At 41.4% G+C, this 24,288-nt stretch overlaps 1 protein-coding gene across 3 annotated transcripts in view; it reads right to left on the minus strand.

The window, feature by feature from the left end:
- Nucleotides 1-2,075: 2,075 nt before the first annotated feature.
- The window catches only part of LOC119402947 (protein transport protein Sec24C), a 65,950-nt gene continuing 43,737 nt past the window's right edge, over nt 2,076-24,288 (minus strand). For all 3 annotated transcript variants that reach the window (XM_049417959.1, XM_049417963.1, XM_049417957.1), the window contains 6 exons: nt 21,218-21,412; nt 16,458-16,561; nt 16,213-16,300; nt 10,987-11,090; nt 6,835-6,924; nt 2,076-3,293 (listed from right to left, as the gene is read on the minus strand). In XM_049417959.1, the coding sequence (XP_049273916.1) occupies nt 3,153-3,293; nt 6,835-6,924; nt 10,987-11,090; nt 16,213-16,300; nt 16,458-16,561; nt 21,218-21,412 (722 nt within the window). In that variant the 3' untranslated portion in view covers nt 2,076-3,152. The remainder of the gene's footprint in view (nt 3,294-6,834; nt 6,925-10,986; nt 11,091-16,212; nt 16,301-16,457; nt 16,562-21,217; nt 21,413-24,288) is intronic.

A 24,288-nucleotide genomic window follows, 5' to 3' on the forward strand; every position in this document is an offset into this window, starting at 1 on the left:
TGCGCAATAGACGCCGCACGCTGTGGAGTACGCGGCGCAGGACAGTGGCTAAGAGCAAGTATCGCGGCACTGGCACAACTAAAAAGAAAATAAATCGAGAAAACAAAAGGTACGTGGGCTGGGCGCAGACGTCCGCATGGTTGTCTTCCTCATCTTCTACCTAAAGCCCCTCCATCGCATCAACTGCCGCTTTTTTAAGTACCGCCATCTATTGTTCGACGACGACGCCCACTTCCAGTTCCGGAGCTTCCGGAAGGAAGTTCTTGAGCCACTTCCTTCCGCTTTTTCCTTCCATCTTGTTTCTGCGCACGCATGTGCACACGCGAGAAAGCTCATATTTGCTTCTCCGTTTCGCAAGTGTTGTTGTTTCGAGGTTCGTCGTAAACTGCCTGCCGCCGAGCGAGTTTTCGCTCGGTGTTTCTGCGTGGCGAGGGCATGGGCGGGCATGGGGCAGGTGCATCAACTGGAAAAGCAGCAGAAACCTCATGGCAGCACTTCGGCTTCCGCTAGGCAGGGAACCGGTGTAAAGGGAGAGGGGGCGGACGAGTTGGCGCTACTTAACCTAGCCGGCGGAAAACGCATGGAGGGGCTTTACTTCTACCCTCACTGGATGACTTTGGCGGAAAAATGAAATAACGTCACTCGCCCTAGACTTTTTCAGATGGCTTAGTGGCACCAGTACCAGCTTGAGAAGCAGAGCTTGGGCAGCGATTATTGTTTCGCACACTTGCGTTGCGATAGAAGTATCTTGTATCTTAAGATACACGATACATTATCGAATGTATCGGAAATACAGATACAGATACTTGTTTTTGGAGACGTATCGCGATACAGATACAAGATACCCAAAGAGTATCTAAGATAGTATCTAAGATACATGTATCTTCGATACTGCCCAGCACTGAGTACGCCTCAGTGGTATGGTCACCCTACACTGCACTTGAAATAAATAAGCTTGAGGTCATACAAAAGGAAGCAATACAATTCATTTTCCGTCGATATGATCGCAATTTTTCTCCTTCATGTCACGCATGCGCTTTGTCATTAGAACCCCTGGCTCATCGACGCACGCTTGAGCGTATCACTTTGCTGCATAATATTGTACATGGCCACAGTTGCATTCAAGCTCAGATTTCTTTCACTCGTTTCACTAGGGGTGCCACGCGCCGACCACGCCCACTTAATATTGTTCCTTTTCAGCCATTTGTGAATTGTTTTAAGCATTCTTTTTTTCCAAGCGTTGTCGACATTTGGAATAGCCTAGATGGTTCCTTGCGGGAAAAGCCGCATGAATAGTTTGTGGAAGAATTGTCGAACTACATATTGTGATACTTATAATATGCATTGTATGATGGTTGTTTAATTTACTAACTCATGTACCCTTCTGCTTAGTCTCGTCTATCGATACAGCAGTATCTGTAAATAAATAAATAAATAAATAAGTAAATAAAAAGTTGATCTAATTCATTCATTCTGTATATGCTATTTGTATATCTGTATCTGTGCTATCTGTATATGCTATTTATTTTATTTCATTCATTCTGTATATGCTACCTTTACCTAAAGGTAGCATATACAGTAACTCTAGTCGTAGCAACACGGCAATGCCGCAAAAGAGCTTCAGCGAAACACTAGTTGCGCTGAAGGAAAAGCGCGTCAGCATGCGCGTCCGCAAGCAAGGGCAAAAATTAGGTGATGCTTAAGCTTCGCCTTTAAGAGTTGAACGCGATATCGATATTTGGCCCCATACTCATCACGCTCCGTTTCGCTTGTCATTATGTTCAGTCGACCAGCCAGCCAGCCAGCCAGCCAGCCAGCCTCCACTTCGATGACATCGTCGAACCTGTCGAAGACGTAATTGGTCGAGAGAAGAGCAAGCGATTCCTAGCAGTCTTTTAGACATAATTGTAAATTCCCTGCTGCGTGCAGTCCTATAATATTTGGCTCACATGCTCACTGGAGCCTTGACTACCAATTGGCAGCATTTTCTGACCATGTTCAAAAAGTGTTGCAGGGCCCGTTTAATCTATGCACAAAGCAACAAATATCAGAAATTACAAACTACAAACACTAAAAAATAGATGAAAAATCTTTATTAGCTTTCTATTTCATTCGAACCTCTCTTCTTACATGGCCATCTCCATCAAACCACAGACATCATACCAAGCCACAGGCAACTGGAAACATTAGTTTACAACAATTTTTGTTGGACCACACACAGCTGAGAGGAAACGGATGTTATTCAATGTGGGCCAACTGTGTTTAAAAATATGGCTCCACTTTAGCAGCAATGCATTTAGCGTGACTTGAAAATTGTCATGCAACAGTGTTACAATTCCTTTCAGAGCGCTCTCGGAGCCAGATTCTGTGAAATAAAAAAAATGCAAATGCACAAGAATAAGGTGAGTGAATTTAAAGGAGACCTTGAATGTTTTTACATGTCCGAACAGAGGCACCCTCAATTTCTGGGCCTGAATGTATTAAATGTCCTCCGGCAGTATTTCAAAAAGCTTCTATTCAAACATTGATATGCTTACAAGACACCTGTAAAAAAAAAAAAAAAAGCAACATGCCTATACTGCAAGTAACAAAACAAGTATTACAAGAAGCTTTAAAAGGAAATGGTTGCTGGTAGCTCTGGTTAGTACAGCCTCTCTGTTGTCATTTTGAAGGTTCTCTGCTGCAGTCAACAAAGAGTGGCAATGCCTATACAGCAAACACTTTCCCCACACATTTCAATCATGCATTTTTACAGAAGCTTTTTCAGGAATTAGTTCACTGTGACAGGACATGGAGAAAAAAAAAGGGGGAGGGGGGAGGGGAAGGGACAGAGGAAGGCGCTTCACAATCAAGATGTCACGCTCATGTTTACAATGGGAAAATCTAATCGGCAACCAGGAATATCAAGGCAACCTCTTCCAATGTTTCATCAACACATAAAAACAGCACATATTTGAGACACTGTTTCCATCCCCTGTGGTGGTCACTTCAAACAGAAGCGTAGTCAGTTGCCAGGTGCTGCAGCTACTCGGCGACATCCAGAGTGTGGGCACTGCCCACTGAGGGGAGCAGAAAAACAAGGCCCATCTTCTAGGCGCAGTGATGTTGCACAAAAGCTTGCTAGCTGGGGCTGGAGGCACAAGTACGGGACCTCAGCTGAGCAGGTTGCGGATTTCCTTGTGCAGGTGGCAGAGGAAGTCCACATACGAAGGGCCCAAATCTCCATGCCGATCTTCCACAAGGAATTGCCGGAACACCAGCTCCATCTTGTCCCCTTGGCGCACCAGTGTCAGCTGCACATATGTACACACAGTTCCAAGCTAACACCCTTTCCACAGCACTTAACGCCAATAACACAGCCACTTAGAAGCATTTAAAGAGACCTGACTGCACTTAACATGAATAGACGTTGAACAAAAGTTTTCTTGTACTTTGTAAGGCTTTAATAGCAACCCAACATCTTACAGACTGCATCTATCTACCCGATAACAGCCATTATGAATGACTTTATGGTACCTGCAACTGCTAAGCAGCACTGGAATTTCCCTCAGTTGGTTGAAAAATTCGTGAACACGAGGTGTCACTCGAGCTGACGTTTCGACAAGACAGTTGCAGCCTTGAAGAAGACAAGTCCACTTGTCAAAGTGTCGGCTCCAGCGACACCCAATGTTCACAAACTTTTCATCTCTTCAAGCTTCCACCTTCCCCTAAATTCTTCCTTTTTTGGTGGACGTCAGTTGGTTGGGCATAAGCAAAACTATGGTGAAAAGTAACTTAGCATTTATCAAAGGCATGCACTTCAGTATCACCAGAATTGTTGAGCCTGCTTTGCTAGAACATTGTTGCATATTCTATAAGCTACTGAAATGTGTGATTAGTATGCAAGGCTATATGTACATACTTCCTTGACACACATAGCTTAAGCAGAGATGGCCAATACAAAACTGAGACAACACACAAAACTGATCTAGTTTGACATTGGCCGCAAATACAGTGTAGTGTGCTTATACAATGATATGTTGAAACCGGTAATAATGATCCTAGATAGAGTGATCTACTGGTTAAACTGACTACATTTCAATGCATTCATGACTTTTCAGCCATACGTACAATAAAAATGTTTGATTTGCATACTGTTACAATGAACACTTCAGAACAAGTTGTGGTGAAAAGTGGGCACATGCAAAGCTCTGAAACAAAGAAGTGCAGCCAAATACAATGTATGGTAGTGTGCACTCCGCTGGCATGTTTGTCGGGAAGGACGTACAGCACACGGAATGGGTATAGCTAATGCCAAACCGAACTTTTTTTTTTATATTTGTGACACAGACTTGCCCCTAAGGCATAATATTTGTTGTGTATATTTCTATTAACTGTGCGCCATTAGGCTGGTGTTGTGAACTTTCGCTTGCCAAGTGAAGCCCTGATGGGATACAGCATACGGCCTTTATGGCGACAGTGGCCTCCGAGATTGCCCTGGTTCTTGGAGGATATGACAACGGCACTGTCCATGACTCATTTTCATGCAGTTCTCCTTGCGTGCTAGCACCACTGCCATGTGCACTGCATCACATACATACGCTTGAGCTGCGGTTGGTACAATTTGTACCAACCGCAGCTCAAGCGTTGCTATTGCTCCTTTTCTTGATGTTGAAAGTGACTCACACCATTTGGTGTTAACATAATAGTAACACAGGCCATTATCAGAACATCACAGTTTGTTTATGTCACCGCTGCTAATGGTCCAGAGTTCTACCTTTAGAGCTTTCTTATTTTTTATTACTGGAGTGACAATCAAAACATTAAATTTACAGCTCTTAGCGTTCTAATAATAATAATAATAATAATATCTGGGGTTTAACGTCCCAAAACCACGATATGATTATGAGAGACGCCGTAGTGGAGGGCTCCGGAAATTTTGACCACCTGGGGTCCTTTAACGTGCACCTAAATCTAAGTACACGGGCCTCAAACATTTTCACCTCCATCGAAAATGCAGCTGCCACGGCCGGGATTCGATCCTGCGACCTTCAGCTCAGCAGTCAAGCACCATAACCACTAGACCACCGTGGCGGGGCCTTAGCGTTCTCAATCCCATGTCATTCTGTGCCATGTGTAGTTCATAATCCGCTGCTATACTCAGACAAAGCGGTGAGAACTTTTTAAAACAATGGCAGTCCCGGCAGTTTTGCTTCGGGCTGTGCAGAACACTTTGTTCTTGTATGCACAGAATCCATATTATGTTCTGCAGGTAGTAAAATATATATCCCATGCTCTAAAAAAAGAAAAAGAAAAACAAAGCTTGTGCTGGCAGTTTGAAAATGACAGGTGATCAGAGCCGGATGCCTTCTTGAAACTGTCAATTATCATCATGTATCAAAGTGACACATGAAACATATTCCTAAATTTAGTGAAGGCCTATGATGATTAGATGCAGAAGGCACATGAGGCAGCTACACAGGGAAAGAATGAGAAATTGCCCCTGATAGCTCCAATAATATAGCTTTACAGCAAATAAAGTCAGAGTTACAGACACTAGAAGATAACGATAAAAGCTAATTACAACACAGTAAATTTAACAAGACTTAATTTACAAAGAGGCTGGAAACACGTCCATATATAACCCTATCTAAAGAGGGAAGCACTCGCTCTTTTGGTTATATATGGTCTGTTTTTCAGCGTGATGTTGCACTTCATGCTGTAGCGGCTTAGCTCATTCAGAAGCTGCTCCCTTGCACTTTTGAAGTCCTGAACGGAAACACCATCTTATTCTTTATCCCTCCGCTAGTCTTCATGTTGTTAAAGGGGTCAAGAACCACTTTTCGAAGTAATGTTCTAGTGACCTCAGTATCAGAGTTTATTGCCTCACAAAGTTATAGCAGCCAAAATTTCTCGAATCCATCAAGAACGAGCAGAGTTACAGGGGTTTGTCACACGCTTTAAGCACTTTCTCTCTTCTCTCGTCTCGACAAGTGCATTGGAACCTACACAGGGAGGGATGGCACGGGGGAAAGAAGTTACATCAGCACATGTCAAGACCTTGAGTGTGCATGATGAAACTCCTGCTGCAATTCCTGCGCGTTAGTGCGGATCACTATGTAATATTAGCAGACTATGAAGCACAGTGCCGTCACGTGGTGGCACCACGTGGCGGCACCCTGTGGCAAGAAGCGAATCTGATCCAAACGCCGGTCTTCATTTGTGCCGGCTATTGGCCAATAGCATGTTATCTGCTGTTCCATGTCAAACAGCAGATGACAGCAGCTTTGAAGAGAGTGAGCACAGGCCTCGTTATGAAAAGAGGGCACCTGTGAAAATTATAGCTTTGCGCTCCGCTTGTAAACTCTCCTTGTCGTGCACAACTGCAAGATTTGGCTGAGGTGTTCATAGCAGTGTCTGCTATCCACAGGATGTGTTTTCTCACAAAGCCCTAGGGGTGCTTCATGACCCCTTTAATAGTGAACATTTAGAATGCAGGAAGCTATAAAACAGATGTAAAATTTTGTAAAATAAAAATTCCAATTAAACATAGAAGGGTTGCAGCTTAAGGTAGCTTGGTGCTCCTGGAAGTGCTTGTCTTCGTCATCACCATTTTTTTTCTCCCGTATTGAACTACATCCCTCCTCAAGCTTAAAGAAGCCTCAGCAGCATGCTACTATCAACTGTTGTGTGATTTTAGGTAAAAAGAATGTATAAACAAACTGTACTGTAACTTGGCAAACTGTTCAAAATGCTGGAAGTGCTTTTTAGTGACATGCTTAGTCTAGCTTACCCTTTTTAAAAGAGACCTCTAAGACACAGACAGAACAGAAAAAATCAGATACGACAGCTCACCCGCATACAGCGCTGCCTTTCCATGCGTACTCGGGCTATGATGTCCCGTACACGTCTGGAGATCGGTGTGTTCAGCTCTAGTAGAGACGTCTGCACACAAAAATTCAGATCCATCATATGATATGCAGTCAAGATATGCACTTGTATAACAACACCAAATCAAATTTATCCATAGAGGCAGCATTACATAGGCGGCTCAAAAAGCGTGCAAAAGACAGAATTTTTAATGAAATCATACTCTGGTTGAATAATTGGGGCAGCTACGAACTAGTGGTGTGAAAATTGAGGAATAAGCGGAGCTGGTGGCATTCCCCTCCTCTTTTCTCTTTTCCCCACCCTCACTTCCTTCCCTTTCCAACCCCTTGCTACACTATACTGTACAAGACTATGCTATGATTCACCCTCTGTCCTCCTCCTTGCCCTCATCCTCACTTCCCTTTCCCACTACCTTGCTATTATACAAGGCACGCCATGCTTTTTCTCTCTCTCTTTCTGTTTCTTTCTTTCTCTGCCATAACTAGGCAGAGTGCGCCCGCGTGATGATGATAGTTTTCTGTATGATCAGTGCAGACAAACAAAAAGCTTAACAGCTCCATTACAAAAGTGCTTCATGAACAAACACACTAATTTCTGGGGTTTTAAATGCCAAAACCACAATACCATTACAAGGCACACCATATTGGGGAACTCTAGATTTATTTTGACAACCTGCGGTTCTTCAACACGCACCAAAATCTAAGTACAAGGCTCTTCTTGCATTTCACCCCCTCCAAAATGCAGCTGCCGTGGCTCGAAATCGAACGCGTGTCCTCGAGCTTAGCAGCACAACTTACCAATCAAGCTAACAATGAATGCGAAGCCCTTGCCATAGAACATATGGAGTGTATAGCACAGACACATTCCTATGCTAATAGTATAGAAGTTTTGCCAATTAATACATATAAGAGTGCAGACTGACCTCCAGGAATTTGAGGTCTTGAAACGCTGTAAATAAATACTGAACAAATAAACATACGCCATAAACACATTCCAAATATGTTTCCCATTTTCTTTATATATCCACTGTTAGACGTGTTCCTTTTTATAGCAAAAAAAATGCCATAGATCAGTATTCTATACAGCCTTCTGAAATATACAGTAAAAGCTCGTTAATTTGACCGCCGTTAATTCGGAAAATCGGATAATTCAGGCATGTTCTTTAGTCCCGGCAAGCACATGTATTGTTCGATGGCATTAAACTCTCGTTAATTCAGTCATATTTGGCTGCAACCAGGTTGATTCAGACGATCCTCAGAGTGTTCCAAGCACGAAGAAAATGTGCGACACAAAGGAGTGAAAACTGTGTTCGCGAAAAATCGAAATGGCCGCGGGTTTTCAGAAAGGCGTGGTTGCCATCCTTAATCTTACCACAATCGCATTGTTGGTGAGCAACACTGCAGCGGCTGCAGCAAACCTGCTTTGTTTCCGATTTTACTGAGTACACAGGCTGGGCGCGTGCCTTCAGAATTGCGTGGACACTATGATCGTGTCTTTAGCGACCATGATTTCGTCTTCAGCAGACGCAGCACTCAGTAGCTTTGTTTTGACTTGGGGCAGTGTGCGCGCAACGTCGCAAAATTCAAATGTGGTGGAAGTTGATGACGAAGAGCTTCACCTGCGGCCTGCATGCTGGCATAAAACTCATTCGCTACATTGTGAAGACGAACTATTAGTTGCCAACCATTTTTTCTGGCAAAAAAAAAAAAAAAAAAAGAACCATCGCCATGTGCCCCTGCAGTACGTAAGGGATTGCTTCGGAGCACGTTTCGGCTTGACACGGGGGTATTGAGCCGCAGTCCAATTGTGAGCGGAGTAGTGATTGACGAAAATTGTGGCTTTTACCTGATCTTATGCAAAGCAAGTACTGGATTTACGTATTCATCAAGAAAATGAAAACGCATTGATGTAATAGACAAGTGCTTATTGTTCTCTTGATGCTTTCGATAATTTGGCATTCGTTTCATTCGGACATTTCTTGCGGTCCTGTGAAATCCGAATTAACGAGCTTTTACTGTATAGATGTTCCACTAGATGATAGCAGGAGGAAGAAACCTGCTTAATATGTAACACATACAGCAATAAGAATGACTTTGTTCAAAAGTATTACTACCTAAGCTGCTACTGGTCATAATGCCAGTTTGGAACATAAACCACTACTGTAACCATGGAAAATTTTATGCTTTAGGTACCTGTAGATTGGATACCTACAAATTAGATAAAAATAATTTATTCTGGCACCAAAGGCCACTGGATGACAACACAAATCTTTTCGCTACAACAATAAAAAGGCTGTTACCAAAAGGGTTAAACTGGATTCACTGCACAATCATTACCTGGCTGCAATAAAATGGGAAGACTGGTACTTTTCCTGCAGGATAACAAAGCATTAAGTGCCACTATACTACAGTGAGAAGCATGCTTGTTTTTTGGTTTGGTTTCCTTAACTTTCAGAGAAATAGTTTTTTTTTAATACCAAGATTGGGCTTTATGGTTTTGCAGGGATAAAGATTTCTCACAACACTACATTCTCATAAACTAGGGGGTAGTTTATCGACAAACCCTTAGTGCTAGTTAGTTAAGTCGTGTTTTTTGGCGCAAAAGGAACTCAGGCTATGATGCACCAGCCACAATGTTAAACCCTTAGTGCTACTTTCTAAAGAACTGCACTCCTTTCAGTTAATGACCAGAACAGTTTGCAGAAAAACTGTACAAGCAGATATTTTTAGTTTAAAAGAGCCCCAACAAAAAAGAGGCCTTAAGGGGGGACACTGCTCTTGAGAATTTTTTTCTCATTTCTTGATCGATTTTGAAGATACTTGGTGAGTTTATGTATATTTGTGTGCTGATTTCAAATATACAATTATTTTTCTAGTATAACTGGTAGTTTTTAAAATACAAAATATTTCATGTGTCTTTTGGGGAGGAATATTTTTTTTTTTAACAAAGTGAGTTACAAAGTAAATCAGCATATCACAATAACCTCTATTCAGAAATGAGTGCAATGCAGCAAAAATGGATGTTCTAAGCCCATTAGAACAAAAGTTACGGTATGTTGAACATTCGCGAAGGAAGACCCCACTTGAAATTGACGCACTCATGAGTTTTACATATTGTAACTTTTGTTCTAATGGGCTTAGAACATCAATTTTTTTTTTTGCATTGCACTCATTTCTGATTACAGGTTATTGTGACATGCTGATTTAATTTGTAACTCTCTCTGTTAAAAAAAAAATCTTCCTCCCCAAAAGGCACATGAAATATTTTGTATTTTAAAAACTACCGGTTATACTAGAAAAATAAGTGCATATTTGAAACCTGCACACAAATATACATAAACTCACCAAGTATCATCAAAATCGATCAAGAAATTAGAAAAACATCTTAAGAGCAGTGTCCCCCCCTTAAAGGCCCTTTTAAAAAAGTGTGAAATATGAGTGGCATTAAAGGGCACCTTTTCACAAAATATTTCTCATATCTTTCAAGAAGCATGTTTTCCTGTTGGGCGTTGGTAAATAATAGTATAACTAAGCAAAAGCTGCCACTGCCATGCCTTCATGGTCTTCCTCTCATTGCTTGAAAGTGTGTTTAATGTTATGCTATTATGCTCATAAGAAGCGACGCCCACCAGGTTCCACCCATCACCGTACTGTGCTCGAGTATAGCGGGACGACCTCAAGGAAGTGCATTGTATTTCTCCAATGTGCAGTCAAGCCTCAAATGTTGTAGTACTGGTGCAGAGATACTATTCAGTGGCACGAATACTCATTATAGTATTTGTTAGCAATAATGCAAGCATATTTAGAAGTTATGCACAGCTTGTTCAAGCTGAACGTATTAAATATCAATGGTACAACGCCTCTGTGGATGGCATATAAGATTTAGACACATGTGGTCATCTCATCCCTTACTGTTAACTTTAATTTGCATAGGTTAATCAACAGAGCAATTAGACAATAAAAACCTTCAATCAAGATTATGTAGCAAAAGTATAATCCAATCAAGAATACGTAGCAAAAGCACAATCTTCTGGATAATCCCCAGCAGAATACTATGACTAGAATGATTCCAAAGCTTTACAAGAATAGCTGCTGCAGAAATAGTTTTTCTCCATACCTTGTCAATGTCTATCCTGGCTGCCACAGGTTGTGCAAACACATTTTGCAGAAAGTCTGGGTCAACAGCCATTCCAATCCAAAGGAACATATGGATGCCGTTCTCTGAAAAGTCATGGACCCAAAGTTTAGTTAAACTGCGTGTATTCATTTTTTCAATGACCACCAAAACTGGAATTAATTGGAAAGATGTGCCTATGATTGACTACTGGCAATAATGTATCCCCATTCAGCTTTGGCAACTGCACCATCTTGAGCCATAAAAAGAAAGGTGGGGGGTTGGGGGTGGAGCCGCCAAATGCACAGACAACTGTGGCTATTAATTAAGTGGTTTCAGCAGAAAGTACAGCAGGTGGTTTCGTATGCATCCAACAATGTCACAGTGAGCATGATGACAAGACCACTGTAGAAGTAAAACAAACATCGGTTGTACAGTAACCGAAAGGGGCAATCAAGCTAAATCATAAGGACAAAATGAGCCACATTTTTTTCAGCCCTTCCTATTGAAACTTTGCTGCAGCATTGATTCCCGCAGCCACATATTGGAGTGTTATGAAATCGCATGCTACCAAAGTTTACTTGAGCTGTAAAGGTTACTCATGTGAGCACATGTCGCATACATACCTGCAACTCAGCATGTTATCGTTGGCATTGCAAAAAAATGATGAATCAGAAATGTGTAGTTGGCACTCAACTGACAGGCCTAACATGCCAAAGCAACACAGGAACTAGACTCCTACAACTATGATAGATGCAGAAGCTATGGCAGAGTTCTTAAGCACATGCATAACATGACTGCTCTTGCACTTTGTGTCCAAGAGAATGTGGCCAAAGCAACTTTGAATTGAAACCATGATGTTATGCATGGCAGCAGAATGCCCATGCCACTAAGCCACCAAACAATACGAGTTTGAAGCTAAATACAGCATGAAGAATGTCTTCTTCTCTAAAGCTTGAACAATCTGATGACTATATTCAAGCTAAGTACTAGGCTTGTGCGAATATTCGAGCACTTCGAATATTCGAACGAATATTACAGTATTCGAATTCGCTTCGAAACGAAGTTAAATTCCAGGAAATTTCGAAGTATTCGAAATGAACGAATAGACATATATAAACCGCATGTAACCTCCTGTAAAGGTGGTTTCACTGCAGTGGAGGTGTGCTATACGGTGAATACACCTTTCCAGGAGAAATTCGCACTGCCGCGAAGCCCCACTTCAAGGTTAAATAAACGTAAAGTAAAACGTCGTTAATTCAAAGTGACTGGCACTGTGAAAAATCTAATTACGCGGGTTTTCGAATTAACCAAACATACCAAAAACCGGGATGCAAGGAACTTTGAATTACTGGAAGTAATCAGAGGTGGTCGTTTGCTGTGCCTGCTAGTTTGCAGCTATAAGGGTTATGTTTTCCAGCAATACCTGGTCCCAATTTTGCCGCTAAACAAAAGAAACGGCGGGCTTCGCTGCTGCCAGCGCAAAAAAAAAAAAGAAAAGAAGGAAAAAAAACGGTCTCGTGGTCAACTGAAATGCGTGCCTGCGGAAAAGAAGACGTGCTTCGCTGCAACACAGTGGTGACACGCGGGCAGCATATCACCTGCTCCTCGCAGCGTCAGCGCGTCATGATGCGACCATTCACCCATTCTTTCTGGTAAAATAAAGAATTTAATAATGACCAGTGTGACGGAATTCGCGATCTGTTCTAGGTGGAAAAGATGATCACTGAAGTTTGCGAACTGAGTTTTCGAAGTGGGCGTTGCAGGCAAGTACTCCGCCAGCAGTGCAAGTGCTCAAATTGCCGGAACAACCGCCAATCGGAGGTTCGCATACATCGCGAATTCCGTCAGACCGCCCTTTATTAATTTCTCTATTTTCCCAGAAAGAATCGGTAAATCATGACGCACTGACGTTCAGAGAAGCATGCGTCATGCTGCCCACGTGTCACCGCTGTGTTGCAGTGAAGCAGATCTTCTTTTCCGCAGGCTCACATTTCAGCTGACCACGAGACCGCTTTTTGTTTTGTTTTTTTTTTCTTGCGCTGGCAGCAGCGAGGCTCGGGTGCGTAACTTGTCACTCATTAGTATCGCTACATTGCATTGCCTTGTGGCTCCTAAGGGCCATCGTTTCTGCGGATTTGCGGCTAAATCGGGATCGGGAATTGGCACATGGCACCTAAAGTTTTCGAATTAACCGGGCTGGTTCTGACCACCGCTTCAAATTATCCGCTCAAATTTACATTGAAAAATACGGGGCCGCAGAAATCCTTCTAATTATGCGGGATTTCGAAATAACCGAGTTCGAATTAATGAGGTTTTACTGTATTACCCTCACATCGATTCATCATTCTTTAAGTTTAAAAGCTTGTTATACCGGCTTATATGCTCTAAGCATAGTAAATTTTAAAACGTAACATATTTTACATGCTATCACTTGCATTCTACCGAAAGGCAAATCCTGCTACTACTCAAAGTTGCTTCCACTTCCCTTTGAACCAAAAAGAATGACATATGCCTATGCCTTCTTTCAACTTTAAAAATATTGCGCTGGTTAGTTGAGTCCTGACAGATATGCTCATTTTTCTTTATTATATGTAATATAAACTATTCGAATTCGCTTCGACATTCGCTTCGACCAAATCACTATTCGCTTCGAATTCGCTTAGGACCTAAAATTTACTATTCGCACAAGCCTACAGAAGTACTAGTTACAACGAGCAAGTATAAAAATGACATTAGGTGGACAAAAAGTATCACAATATATAGCATTTTGGCTTCATCAATTGGATTAAAAAGTACCTTTCTGCTCAATGTTGCAATATATGCTTGCCAACACAAAACTTTCTACATCTTAATTATCCAATGACAAGAAAATTCTCACAATCCTAATTTATAACATATCCCTTTCAGGTGCGAATTGTGATGGACTATCTGCAAATGTATAAAACTTACACAACATAATTCCAAAGCACTCAACATTATATTTCAAGAAAGAAGAGGCAGTTATGTGTTGTTTTGAGTAAGTTTCAGTAATTAATCATAATTAGCATGTAATCAGATATCAATATTTTTGCATAAAAAGAATAAAATTTAAGGCTTAAAATACATACGAAGTTTGTTTTTGGTTGCATTCATTTCAAGCAAAGCAAAATAATAGTATTGACATTGGTCCTGGAATTCGGGTGTTGAACGACCCGTCGAACATTGTAGTGCTTCTACCAAAGTGATTGGCTGCAGCCATATGCAGCCCGTTAAGGTTATGTCAAGATATAGGAGGCACATATCATCCAATGTGCAATATATCTTGCTCATTCTTGGCCACTAGTCCAAAGAACTGGCAAAAACAAGTTGTGTCCACGTGTGCCTGAAGGGTATAAAAGAACAATCTCAAACTGGCTTGATGCTAATTTTTAAGAGAATTTACAAGTTGAACCTTAATGTAATAAACATGGATATAACAAATCACAAAATAAAATGCTATAAACAAAACGTTGGGAGTTCTACTGCGGTAACAAAATCAGAAATGCATGATCTGAAACAATATCAGTTAGAGCAAAGTGAGCATTTAATTGTTTGCAGCCCCAAGTATGGATATTCTGGTAGCAAAAATGTGAATTACCCAGGAAAAGCAACTTCGAAAGGCACCTTTCAGATGCGTGTGCGTGTTGGTCAGCTACTTGTTTTTCCTCGGCCACACGATGCCAGTCAATGCGTCAAATCTTGTGTGATCACACCAACTGTTCTTTTGTGCATGAATTAACCATAGTGCATGTTTGTAATTTAGTGTCGCTGAAGTGCTTCATATTGGAACCACAACATGTCCATGAGTCAACAAAATCAAAAAGGAATTCCTTGCTTGCACTAGCACACACCCAGTCACAAATATTTTTCACAAATATCAGCATATGGTATATGCTTATGACAAGATCAGGTGTAATGAAGCTGCATTTGTGTTAATTGTGACTTTTATTTACTTACTACAGACTCACTACAGTAAGTTTCACACAAAACAAAAATTTCACAAAGTCTTGTTTTTTCATCTGAAGAGAACAACAGAACTAAACTTCCAGCAAGGAGCTTCTCGATTAACAAGAATGACTAATCATGCAAAAACATAGGCAATAAGAGTGAAATAAACAGGACTGGCAATTACTGTTTGTATAAAACTTTACTACATGCAGTATTACTGGTCTAATTGATGAAACCATACAAACTCACTTGAAAACATCGAACTTCTGTCTAACCTTAATTAGTAATGGAAGAACTGCAAATGCCTAGCAGTCAGTCACCAAGAGTCCTTGGAAAAATTACGAGCCGATTTCTTCAGGACGTTGTGTAAATGTATACTGGTTGGAAAGTTTTCTGATGTCTAATAAAAAATGTGTGGGTTTTGATAGTATATCAGTAGGTAGGAACAGTGGAATACATTTATGGTTGTGTGCACTAAGTGTTCTTTATAGAGATATTGTATATGCTGTCCTTCTTGTTATTCTGCACATCTCAGCGGCGAGTACTACATGCTAGACAATGACTACATAGAATTTTCCTCGCCAGTTACTTGCCTCATGATTGCAAGCAATACGTGCACTGCAGTGTATTTGTGCAGCACTGAAATTCCCTATGCATGTACAAGCTTTTTGTTTCTTTTTGTTTTCCTTTGTACATGTGTAATTGCTTAAGAATTGAGCAGCTTATTCACTGTGCACATTAGCACACTGAACAATTTACGGATGGCCTTTTCACACATCAGAAACAATCTCATAAGTGTCAGTTTTATAATCTTGCCTGCAAATCTTGCCCAAGGTGGTGAAATGGTGCAAGTAATTTTGGATGTTCTTATATAAGCATACAAGTATTTCTAGCTTCAATTTGAATGCTTTTCTTAAGGTAAAAAAAAAATCCAGGCTCAAAAAGAGGTCAAGAATATACCCCACTTGCAATATTTTTGCTGCATGTTGCATGCACTTGCAAGATGTAAAGAAAACTATTTGATGAAGCATGCACTTCAAAGTTGGGTTATGTAATCTGATATTTCAGGAATTCCTCGCTGCTGAGCATACTTATAAAAGGGGAGGTAGCCAGACTGCATCCTGCATATGTCATTAACGGCAGGAGGTCTTGTGTATACAATTAGTCAGCAACACACGTAGAAAATTTAAGTTATCTTTGGAGTGTCCCTTTAATGAAGTACAGTAGTCAATGCAAAAATCAATGAAACTAGGCCCTCACCTAGAAGGTAGCAGCCATCCTCTTGGATCTTTTCAGCAGTACACCGCAGTGCAACTGGCAGCTCCACAGAGTCCACGTCAACGTCATGCTGAGAAAACCCATTAACCACAGGTGCTATATGACATCAGTTTATGAAAAGGCAGGGCACAATGAGAAAGTTCCCTAATGAGCCAGAATATACCCATGTGTCGAAAAGTATGAGTGTGACGAGAATTAGGCTTCAGTGTAACAGGAAAGAAACTTACCAGAGGCAAGAGGCGCGGGTAAAAGTAAGCCACTGTGCTCGCCACATCCATGCTACACAGTGAGAGCATAGCAAAGCTCCGATCATCAGTGGTCATTTCGGGGCCTGCACGCAAACCACAATGTAAAATGAATAATAAAAACTTCTAAAAACAGCGTCATTGCATTAAGTAGCTAGAGTACAAAAAGCTCTCACTACCAACTAATCTCGGTCGCCAAGTTTCGTGTATGCTGCAATTTTGCCTTGCTTTGTGCACCACACCCCAAACCTGACTTAAAGCAGGCCAGGGACTGTCATCGGCTACAAGTAAACACATACCCTAATCTATTAATCCTCAATAAAAACTTTGAGGACACTTGAATTTCGCCTTCAAGAGTAGAATGCAACAGCGTAATTGGGCCCCATTCGCATCAACTAATTCGATACCCGGGCTTTGCTTGTCAGCGGGCACCTCAACTGTGCCACGAGGAAAAAAACGTCTCTACACGTAACATTGGCCGTTTTAAAGGAACACTTAGGTGAAACAACGAATCGGTTTAGATAGATAAATTGTGCTCTGAGAACTCTAATGTCATTAATTTCACCATCATAGGTTTATTAATACAGGAGAAATTCAAGTTCCAACTTTCATTTTTAAATTTAGCGCCGAAATTTCCATGAGTGACATTACGAATTTTGGCGACATTGGCTCAACGAAATTTCCTCAAACTCGGTATGATAAGTTTATGCCCCCCTGAGAGGACAATGTGCTTCATTATTACTGATTAGGAACTACGCAAAACCTAGTAGATGCTGTCAAAATGTACGACATCATGACATCTGGTGGGGGAATTTCGAGGTGGCGTCACCACCCGCATTTTCTTTCTGCGAGTTTTCTTGATTACCAAGCATCTTTTCGCGCTAAGCGTGGTGATTTTGGTATTGCAAAAGAGTAATTTACTAATCACGATCTTTCACTCACAGACAACACCAACCAACAATGCTGACACTGGAATTTATGCGAAACGAGCTCTTTAACGCTATCGCATTCAAATCCACCCAACGCAATAGTACTCGAACACGTGTCGGTGGTTTTGGCAGCAGCCATCTCTCACCCACATAATGTGGGTGTGTGGGCTAAGGCCACCTGAAATTAACTCACCCTTATTAGGGAGAAACTGATTTGAGAGGCAGTGGGAGGTCTGGCACGTGGGCAAATATCGGGAGGGCCAAGTTGCTCTGCTCGACCAAGCCCAGCGAGCCACACAGGCCATTAGAGCCCTGGACTAGGGGACCCACCCACCCTTGCCCTAATACCCCAAAGTAAAATAAAGTTTCTACTACTACTTCTGTAGGAGACCAGGTAGTTTTAATTTTGGTTTAACAAAGTGATTTTGTACTGCAACCATAACTTTAACCGACTCTTTGAAATCAAACAAGAGAAACTTGTCCAAAAACTAATCCATGTTTTACCGTTCATGGATCTCCACAAGAGCAAAAACCTGGTGACACGAATCTCACAAGGTGCTGTCGAATGTTAGTATCACCTGAAGTTTGTATCATAAATGAATATATATAAGCAAAAAAATAATAAAGACTTTATTAACTTGTTGCCAAAAGAATTTCTAAGCATTTGCTGACTGCGTATGCTGCTTTGGACGTAAGGCAGCACAAAGCAGCCTAACTACCCATATATGAAGCGTCTCTGTAACTCGCATCAGGCAACCAGCGACCCTGCCCAGCCTTGGCACTTGCTGCTGATTATTATCTGCACAATATAGGGTGCATAGGCCATCTATGAACTCTGCTGTGTAAGAGCTAGTGCAGCCACCACAGCTGGTCTTGAGGAGGCACGCACTACCCGCCACGGTGGTTTAATGGTTATGGTGCTTGATTGCTGACCTGAAGGTCGCGGGATCGAATCCCGGCCGCGGCGGTGCATTTTGATGGAGGCGAAGCGCTAGAGGCCCATGTGCTTAGATTTAGGTGCACGATAAAGTACCGCAGGTAATCGAAATTTCCAGAGCCCTCCACTCCGGCGTCTCTCATAATCAAATCTTGGTTTTAGGATGTTAAACCCCAATTATATTAGGAGACGCGAGCTCACCTGACCTTCCCTCACTCCCTTTGCTCCCGGGTCCACCTTGCGTGCACCTTATTGTGTGACCTCCAACATAATTAGACTCGGGAAGCTGATGTGTGTTGAAGTCACCAGGGTTTTATGTTATAAAAGAAAGGACAGTCACTGACTGACAATAAAAAATTTATAATTTGGACATGTGTGATTGTTTGGACAGCTTCACGGCACCACCACTGGCACGATAGATGTTAATGTACGTGGACAAACACAATTTTGCACAATATAGTACAATGCACCGTGTAATAATTTCAACTCTAGCTTTGTGACAATGCGCTAACTTGGTCACCACATTGAAGAGAAATAGAAGTAGGTATTTTAGTTGTGATACATACTCCGAACCTCTTCAATACCGAAACTATCAACGTAATTGATCTAGTATCCACAGACCACACCCAAGGCTGAAAAGAAGCCAAGCCGTTAAGTCATAAAACATGCATCTACACAATATGGCAGGAGAGTTTTGTCTCTCTGGTTTCATTTGGTGTGTCCACATCTTTGCACAGTACATATATAGAGACATCAGCACACCACAATGAAAGTGCAAATGGCTGTGCCAGAGTGGCCCCACAGTGGCTTTTTTGCACCTGTGTACCTTCAGGTGATCGCGTAATCAAGAAGATTAGCGAGAGGTGGTGTCTCCCGACCAGCCATAGTATGCATTTTGTCGCAACATCAAAGCACACAATGAGCATTTTGCTACAAAGCCATGCAGTAAGGCAGCCACTTGATGTTGTGGAATGCTTTCCATGAGATGTCATTTCAGTGTTACTATCAGAACAGTGAGCTTTGCAAGCACCAAACTGAAGTTACGTGCTGCAAAAATGGATTACACAAACACAGCTTCATTCTTCTTTTTCCATTAGTGCCATTATGTTCTTGTGCCCCTTTACGAACACTGAATTTTTTTATTAATAAATCAATTACATGTGTTGTGGCTTGGCATGTTTGTTGTGTTGTTTTCAAAGAGTACTAACACAAGAATTTTACACCTTGTTTTTTCTGTTGCAATAAGTAGCTAATGTTCCACTTATCACGACTGGAAACCACATTTGCTTGAGCGCACAGTGGTTCATTTGAAGACGTCTTTATAGCGCCCCGCCACAGTTTCAGTTTCAGAGAGCACTGAGAGAGGCAACACCTAGGGTTTTCTTTTCTTTCTTTTTTTTGTAAACACAGCTGGCCACATGAGCGCATGAAACAGCGATGCACTCGCCACGCTTGTCGCATGCAGCATCGTGTACATGTGAGCACCGCATTGATAACTGTGGGAGAGAGCACACACAAGGAGCACGCAGCCAACACGAACTCGTGATGTAGGTGATTGTTGGTTGTTTACACTCAAACCAAGTTGATGTTTACGTCATGAGCTGCTCGTTTCGCATGCAGTTGCACAGCACACACTTTCAAATTGATTTTAAATATGTTCTAGGCTATATATTAGCAGTTGATACTTCGTAGATGTGTGTGTGTGTCCACACAAATCTATCTCACAAGCTATATCAGCTTCAAAATTTTATGTCAGTACTATTTTAAGTTCATGGATTCCTCGGTTATGAAGGCTCAGTCCCTTCAGCTGCAATACAATTATGGCTGTCAAGTGGCATTAACAGTAGAGTTTGCTCAAACAAATGTCCTCATAATATACAGCAGAATCGCTCTGAATGGAACCTGGAAGGACCCAGACCATATGTTTCATTTAACAGGAGTTTTGTTAACTGAGAGATGTATATACACGTGCAGCAGTAAAATACAAACCAACTAAATTATTATTAAGTGATTGCAGTTACCGAGATTCTATTGTAGTGTATGCAGAAAATACATTTTCAGAAGTTATACCTTTTTGCATTTGTATGGTTAAGGATGAAAGCAAAGTCACTAGAGGCCATGACCATTAATATGAAAAGAACAAAATGAAATTCATAGTCAAGACACTGAAAACGGGTTTGTCCCAAAAGTTTCCCTGCCGTACAAAGCACTAACGATAAGTAAAGAACTGAATGAAAGAAAGAAGGGCGACAGAAGTCCCTTCTACCACTGCCCCTAGCTTGTCTTTTAGTGTACCAAAATGCACTGGTCTTATCTTGTGTGGGGTTTGGGCTTTTAGCCAGACGATTAAAATAAAACTATATGGTTTGATGTCAAATAGCTAAACAAATAGCCTATGATAGGTGCTGTAGTGGAAAATTCATTTTCAACCATTTGGGATTGTTTCATGTGCACCCAAACCATGGTGCACAATTGTTTTTGTAATCTGCTTCCATTCGAACGCAGCTGCTGCCACCAAGAATCAAAGCTGCAACCTCATTTTGAATAGCAAATTACCATCATTGTAGTGACTGCTGTTGGCATACCATATATTCACAAATCTAAGCCCTTCTCAATTTAAGATTGAGGTCACATAAAATGGAAAAGTCTGTTACACTTTTACAGGGATTCTTTATTTTGGTTCAGTGAAATCCTTGTTCATGAGCACCTAACAGTGCAATGCCATTACTCATTTCCCTGAACAGCGATTCACACTAACATGCATGTAATGTCTTGTTAATTCTGTGTGCAGTACAGCTAATGAGCAGCACATTAACATGTACTGCCATGAATAACAGTCAGTAAATGTACGATTTACTAATGCACTTGCAAGTTACCTCCAGAAAGGGCATCACTCTTGAGCAGGCAGTTGAGGTACAGGGGCAGTAGCTTCATGCATTCAGGCAGGATAAGCTGACCAGACGAAGAGGGGCTAGCACAGTGCTTCCGGTATGCAGCCAGCATCTGGGCACCTCGACCGATGCAGCCATCACGCACCTGTCGAGGGCTCTGCTCCAATAGCTGTCTAATTGCTGCATAGAATAAAAAAAAAATAATTGGATCAATGCGCGTGGAGTGGTGGCTACCATAACTACTGTCACATAGCTCTCTGGTCACATCTCCCAGCCAAATGTAACAATATGGCCATTAAACATGCACATGTAAGCCCTCAGACAATTCTTTGCATGCGAAAGGCAAGAAACTACACACATTTTCATAATGAAACAGCAACCATGATAGCTTATTTAATGTTTCTACAGCCATTTTATGCATACAATGCCATTCATTATTGTGCCTCTTTCAGAACACTGAATTCTATCACCTACAACTTCTGAAATCTCACAGCTAACATGATATCAACAAATACAAGAGGTTATTTTCTCAACGCAAAATCATGGTGGTGATGCAGCCTACCTTAAGAACAAAAGTTTCAGAGCAAGAGTTGCAAAATTTCTTACACATCTCAGTGTAACATCCAAGCATTGTTAAAGAGCACGTGGTAAGCTTGATCTCCTCTCTACCATGCTGCACCTCTACTAAAATAACAAATGGCTTGCACAATACTATACAAACATGACCTCTAAACACTGGACATTCTGCACAGTGATAGAAGATGCAAGCTGTCTCAACAACTTCCTGCACTCCAACAAGATGATTTATCAAATTCAATCCACATGCATTTTGTGAGTTGAGGAGATCCAGAAAAATGATCAAATCGCTTTTCAACAACCAATTTGTTTTCTTCCAGACAATGTTCGTTAATGACAGACTGAAGTTTAAGACAGCGCTTTAACAATAAAAAGGGGGAAGCTGCGACGTGGGCTGCACAGAGGTCACAAAGTAAACCTAGCGCTCGAAGTATCAAAACTAAAAACGTGCAAAGCATCCATCAGCAGTGCTACAGTCTGGCAACTAATAATAATATTTGTTGCGGTTTAACGTCCCAAAACCACAATACGATTATGAGGGACGCCGTAGTGGAGGGCTCTGGAAATTTTGACCACCTGAGGTTCTTTAACGTTCACCTAAATCTAAGTACACTGGCCTCAGCATTTTCACCTAAGTCTGGGAACTCTGTCAAATGTTAATCATGGACATTACAATAAAATTGAAGAAATTACAGGCACCTTTCAACTTCAAAATACACAATGTAGTTGTTAACATGGAAGAAAAGTATTTCACGACGAGGGAAGACAAAGAAAACATAGAAGGAACACAAAAGAAATCTGTAAGAACCTTGTGTTGACATCTAATAAGAACTAGAACCAACGGTTTTAGAACATGAAATATGACGGGCTGAACACCAGCTACCTTCAGATAAAGCAAGTGGATTATTAATGTCTCTTTGTTATCTGGTCCAATATCCATTGTTCTTTCAAAGCAAAGGCAATTAAACTGAAGCTTTCTTATCTTGACCATGTTGTATGGGCTGCCAGTCCAATGGGACATAAATTAATACTAGCCAAAGTGGAAAATAAGAGAAAACGAGGTTGCCTGTGTATGAGGTTGTTGAGGCCACAGGAAAACATCTTGAGGAGCTTGAACTTCTATTAATAGATCCCACTGGCATTCATATAACCAAGGTGCCACCAGGTGTCACCGACAACTCCATAGTAGTTAACAACACCAATGACTGTAAAAAAATTTGTCTTTACTCTTGAAGCTGAGAGGTGCCCTTTTTGAAAAGTAAGCTCTAGGAACAGACTTTGTTCAACAGCTTCCCATCTTCCCCTGAACTTCTGTTTTTACTGTCGATGTCAGTTTACCAACACACATTCTTAAATTTCTGTCCTTTGATGCACCGAGAGAGGGCAGCATCAAATTGTAGTGCCCAGTATTACCAGTCTTTAAATCGAACCTTTTTTTTTTTTTTTTGCAGAGTTAGGAGGGCTTTTTCATGTGTGTCATCTGGCTTGCCTGGCTGAACACTGCACATGTTTGACGGGATGGCGGCGTCATCTAGGAACAATGCAGCAAAGGAGTAGTTTGTGAGTGCAAAGAACTAACACGATGCAGTGCCATCCTTTCATCAAGTGGTGGAATGAGTACAAATGCCGCCAGCTGAATATGACTCGCATCAAGTGGTGCTGAAAATCCATCCTACATATGGCTCCTAGCAATATTTGCTCCATGTCACCTTAATGCCTCAACTGAAGAACTGACGAAGCAGCTGTCGAAGGCCATCTTAGATTACAGCCAGACTGTCACTGGTTGGCGATAGCAAAGGCAGCTAGAGCGGTTGCTCTTCCATACACGCCGCTAATGATAACATCAAGAAGCATTTTGTCAAGGGCCCCTTTGGCACCTGTTGTAGCATCCACAAAAACTATTGCTTAGCCTTGGACATCGACCAAGTCAAAAGGAGGCTGCTATTTTAATGCTTGGCTTTACGTGTCCGTTAACTGGCATCCAGTCTGAGATTTTTTTTAAACACCATTTCCAAAAGGGAGAAAAGAGAGACTGTTAAAATCTGCTAAATAACTGTAAGTAAAAAATTAAACAAGCATCAAGTTCAATAAACAGGCAGGCATCTTTATTATTATACTAGCAATGCTGCAAAGGCTGTTGAACCTTAATATAATGAACTCAAATACAACAAAATTTCCTACATAACTAACTACTGTACTTTTTGTATGCCCATGTGCATATAGCACCACATATTTTTAATGTGAGCATTCCAAAATTTAATCATAATTTTTATTAAACTGTCCGAAGCAATGTGGTGGCTGTGAACAATGTTGCCATAATCCACACTGTCGCATTGCTCCCATATGATTTTAAAGCACAGCTCTTCAATTTTTGTGGCATCCAATGGATTGTGATGCTGCACTCATTGGACTGGGTTCAGGGGTTGGCAATTTTTATGCAGGACATGTACTCAATGTTGTACCACTCTGGGCAGGCAACG

The sequence above is a fragment of the Rhipicephalus sanguineus genome, chromosome 1, assembly GCF_013339695.2.
Source record: "Rhipicephalus sanguineus isolate Rsan-2018 chromosome 1, BIME_Rsan_1.4, whole genome shotgun sequence".
NCBI lineage: Eukaryota > Metazoa > Arthropoda > Arachnida > Ixodida > Ixodidae > Rhipicephalus > Rhipicephalus sanguineus.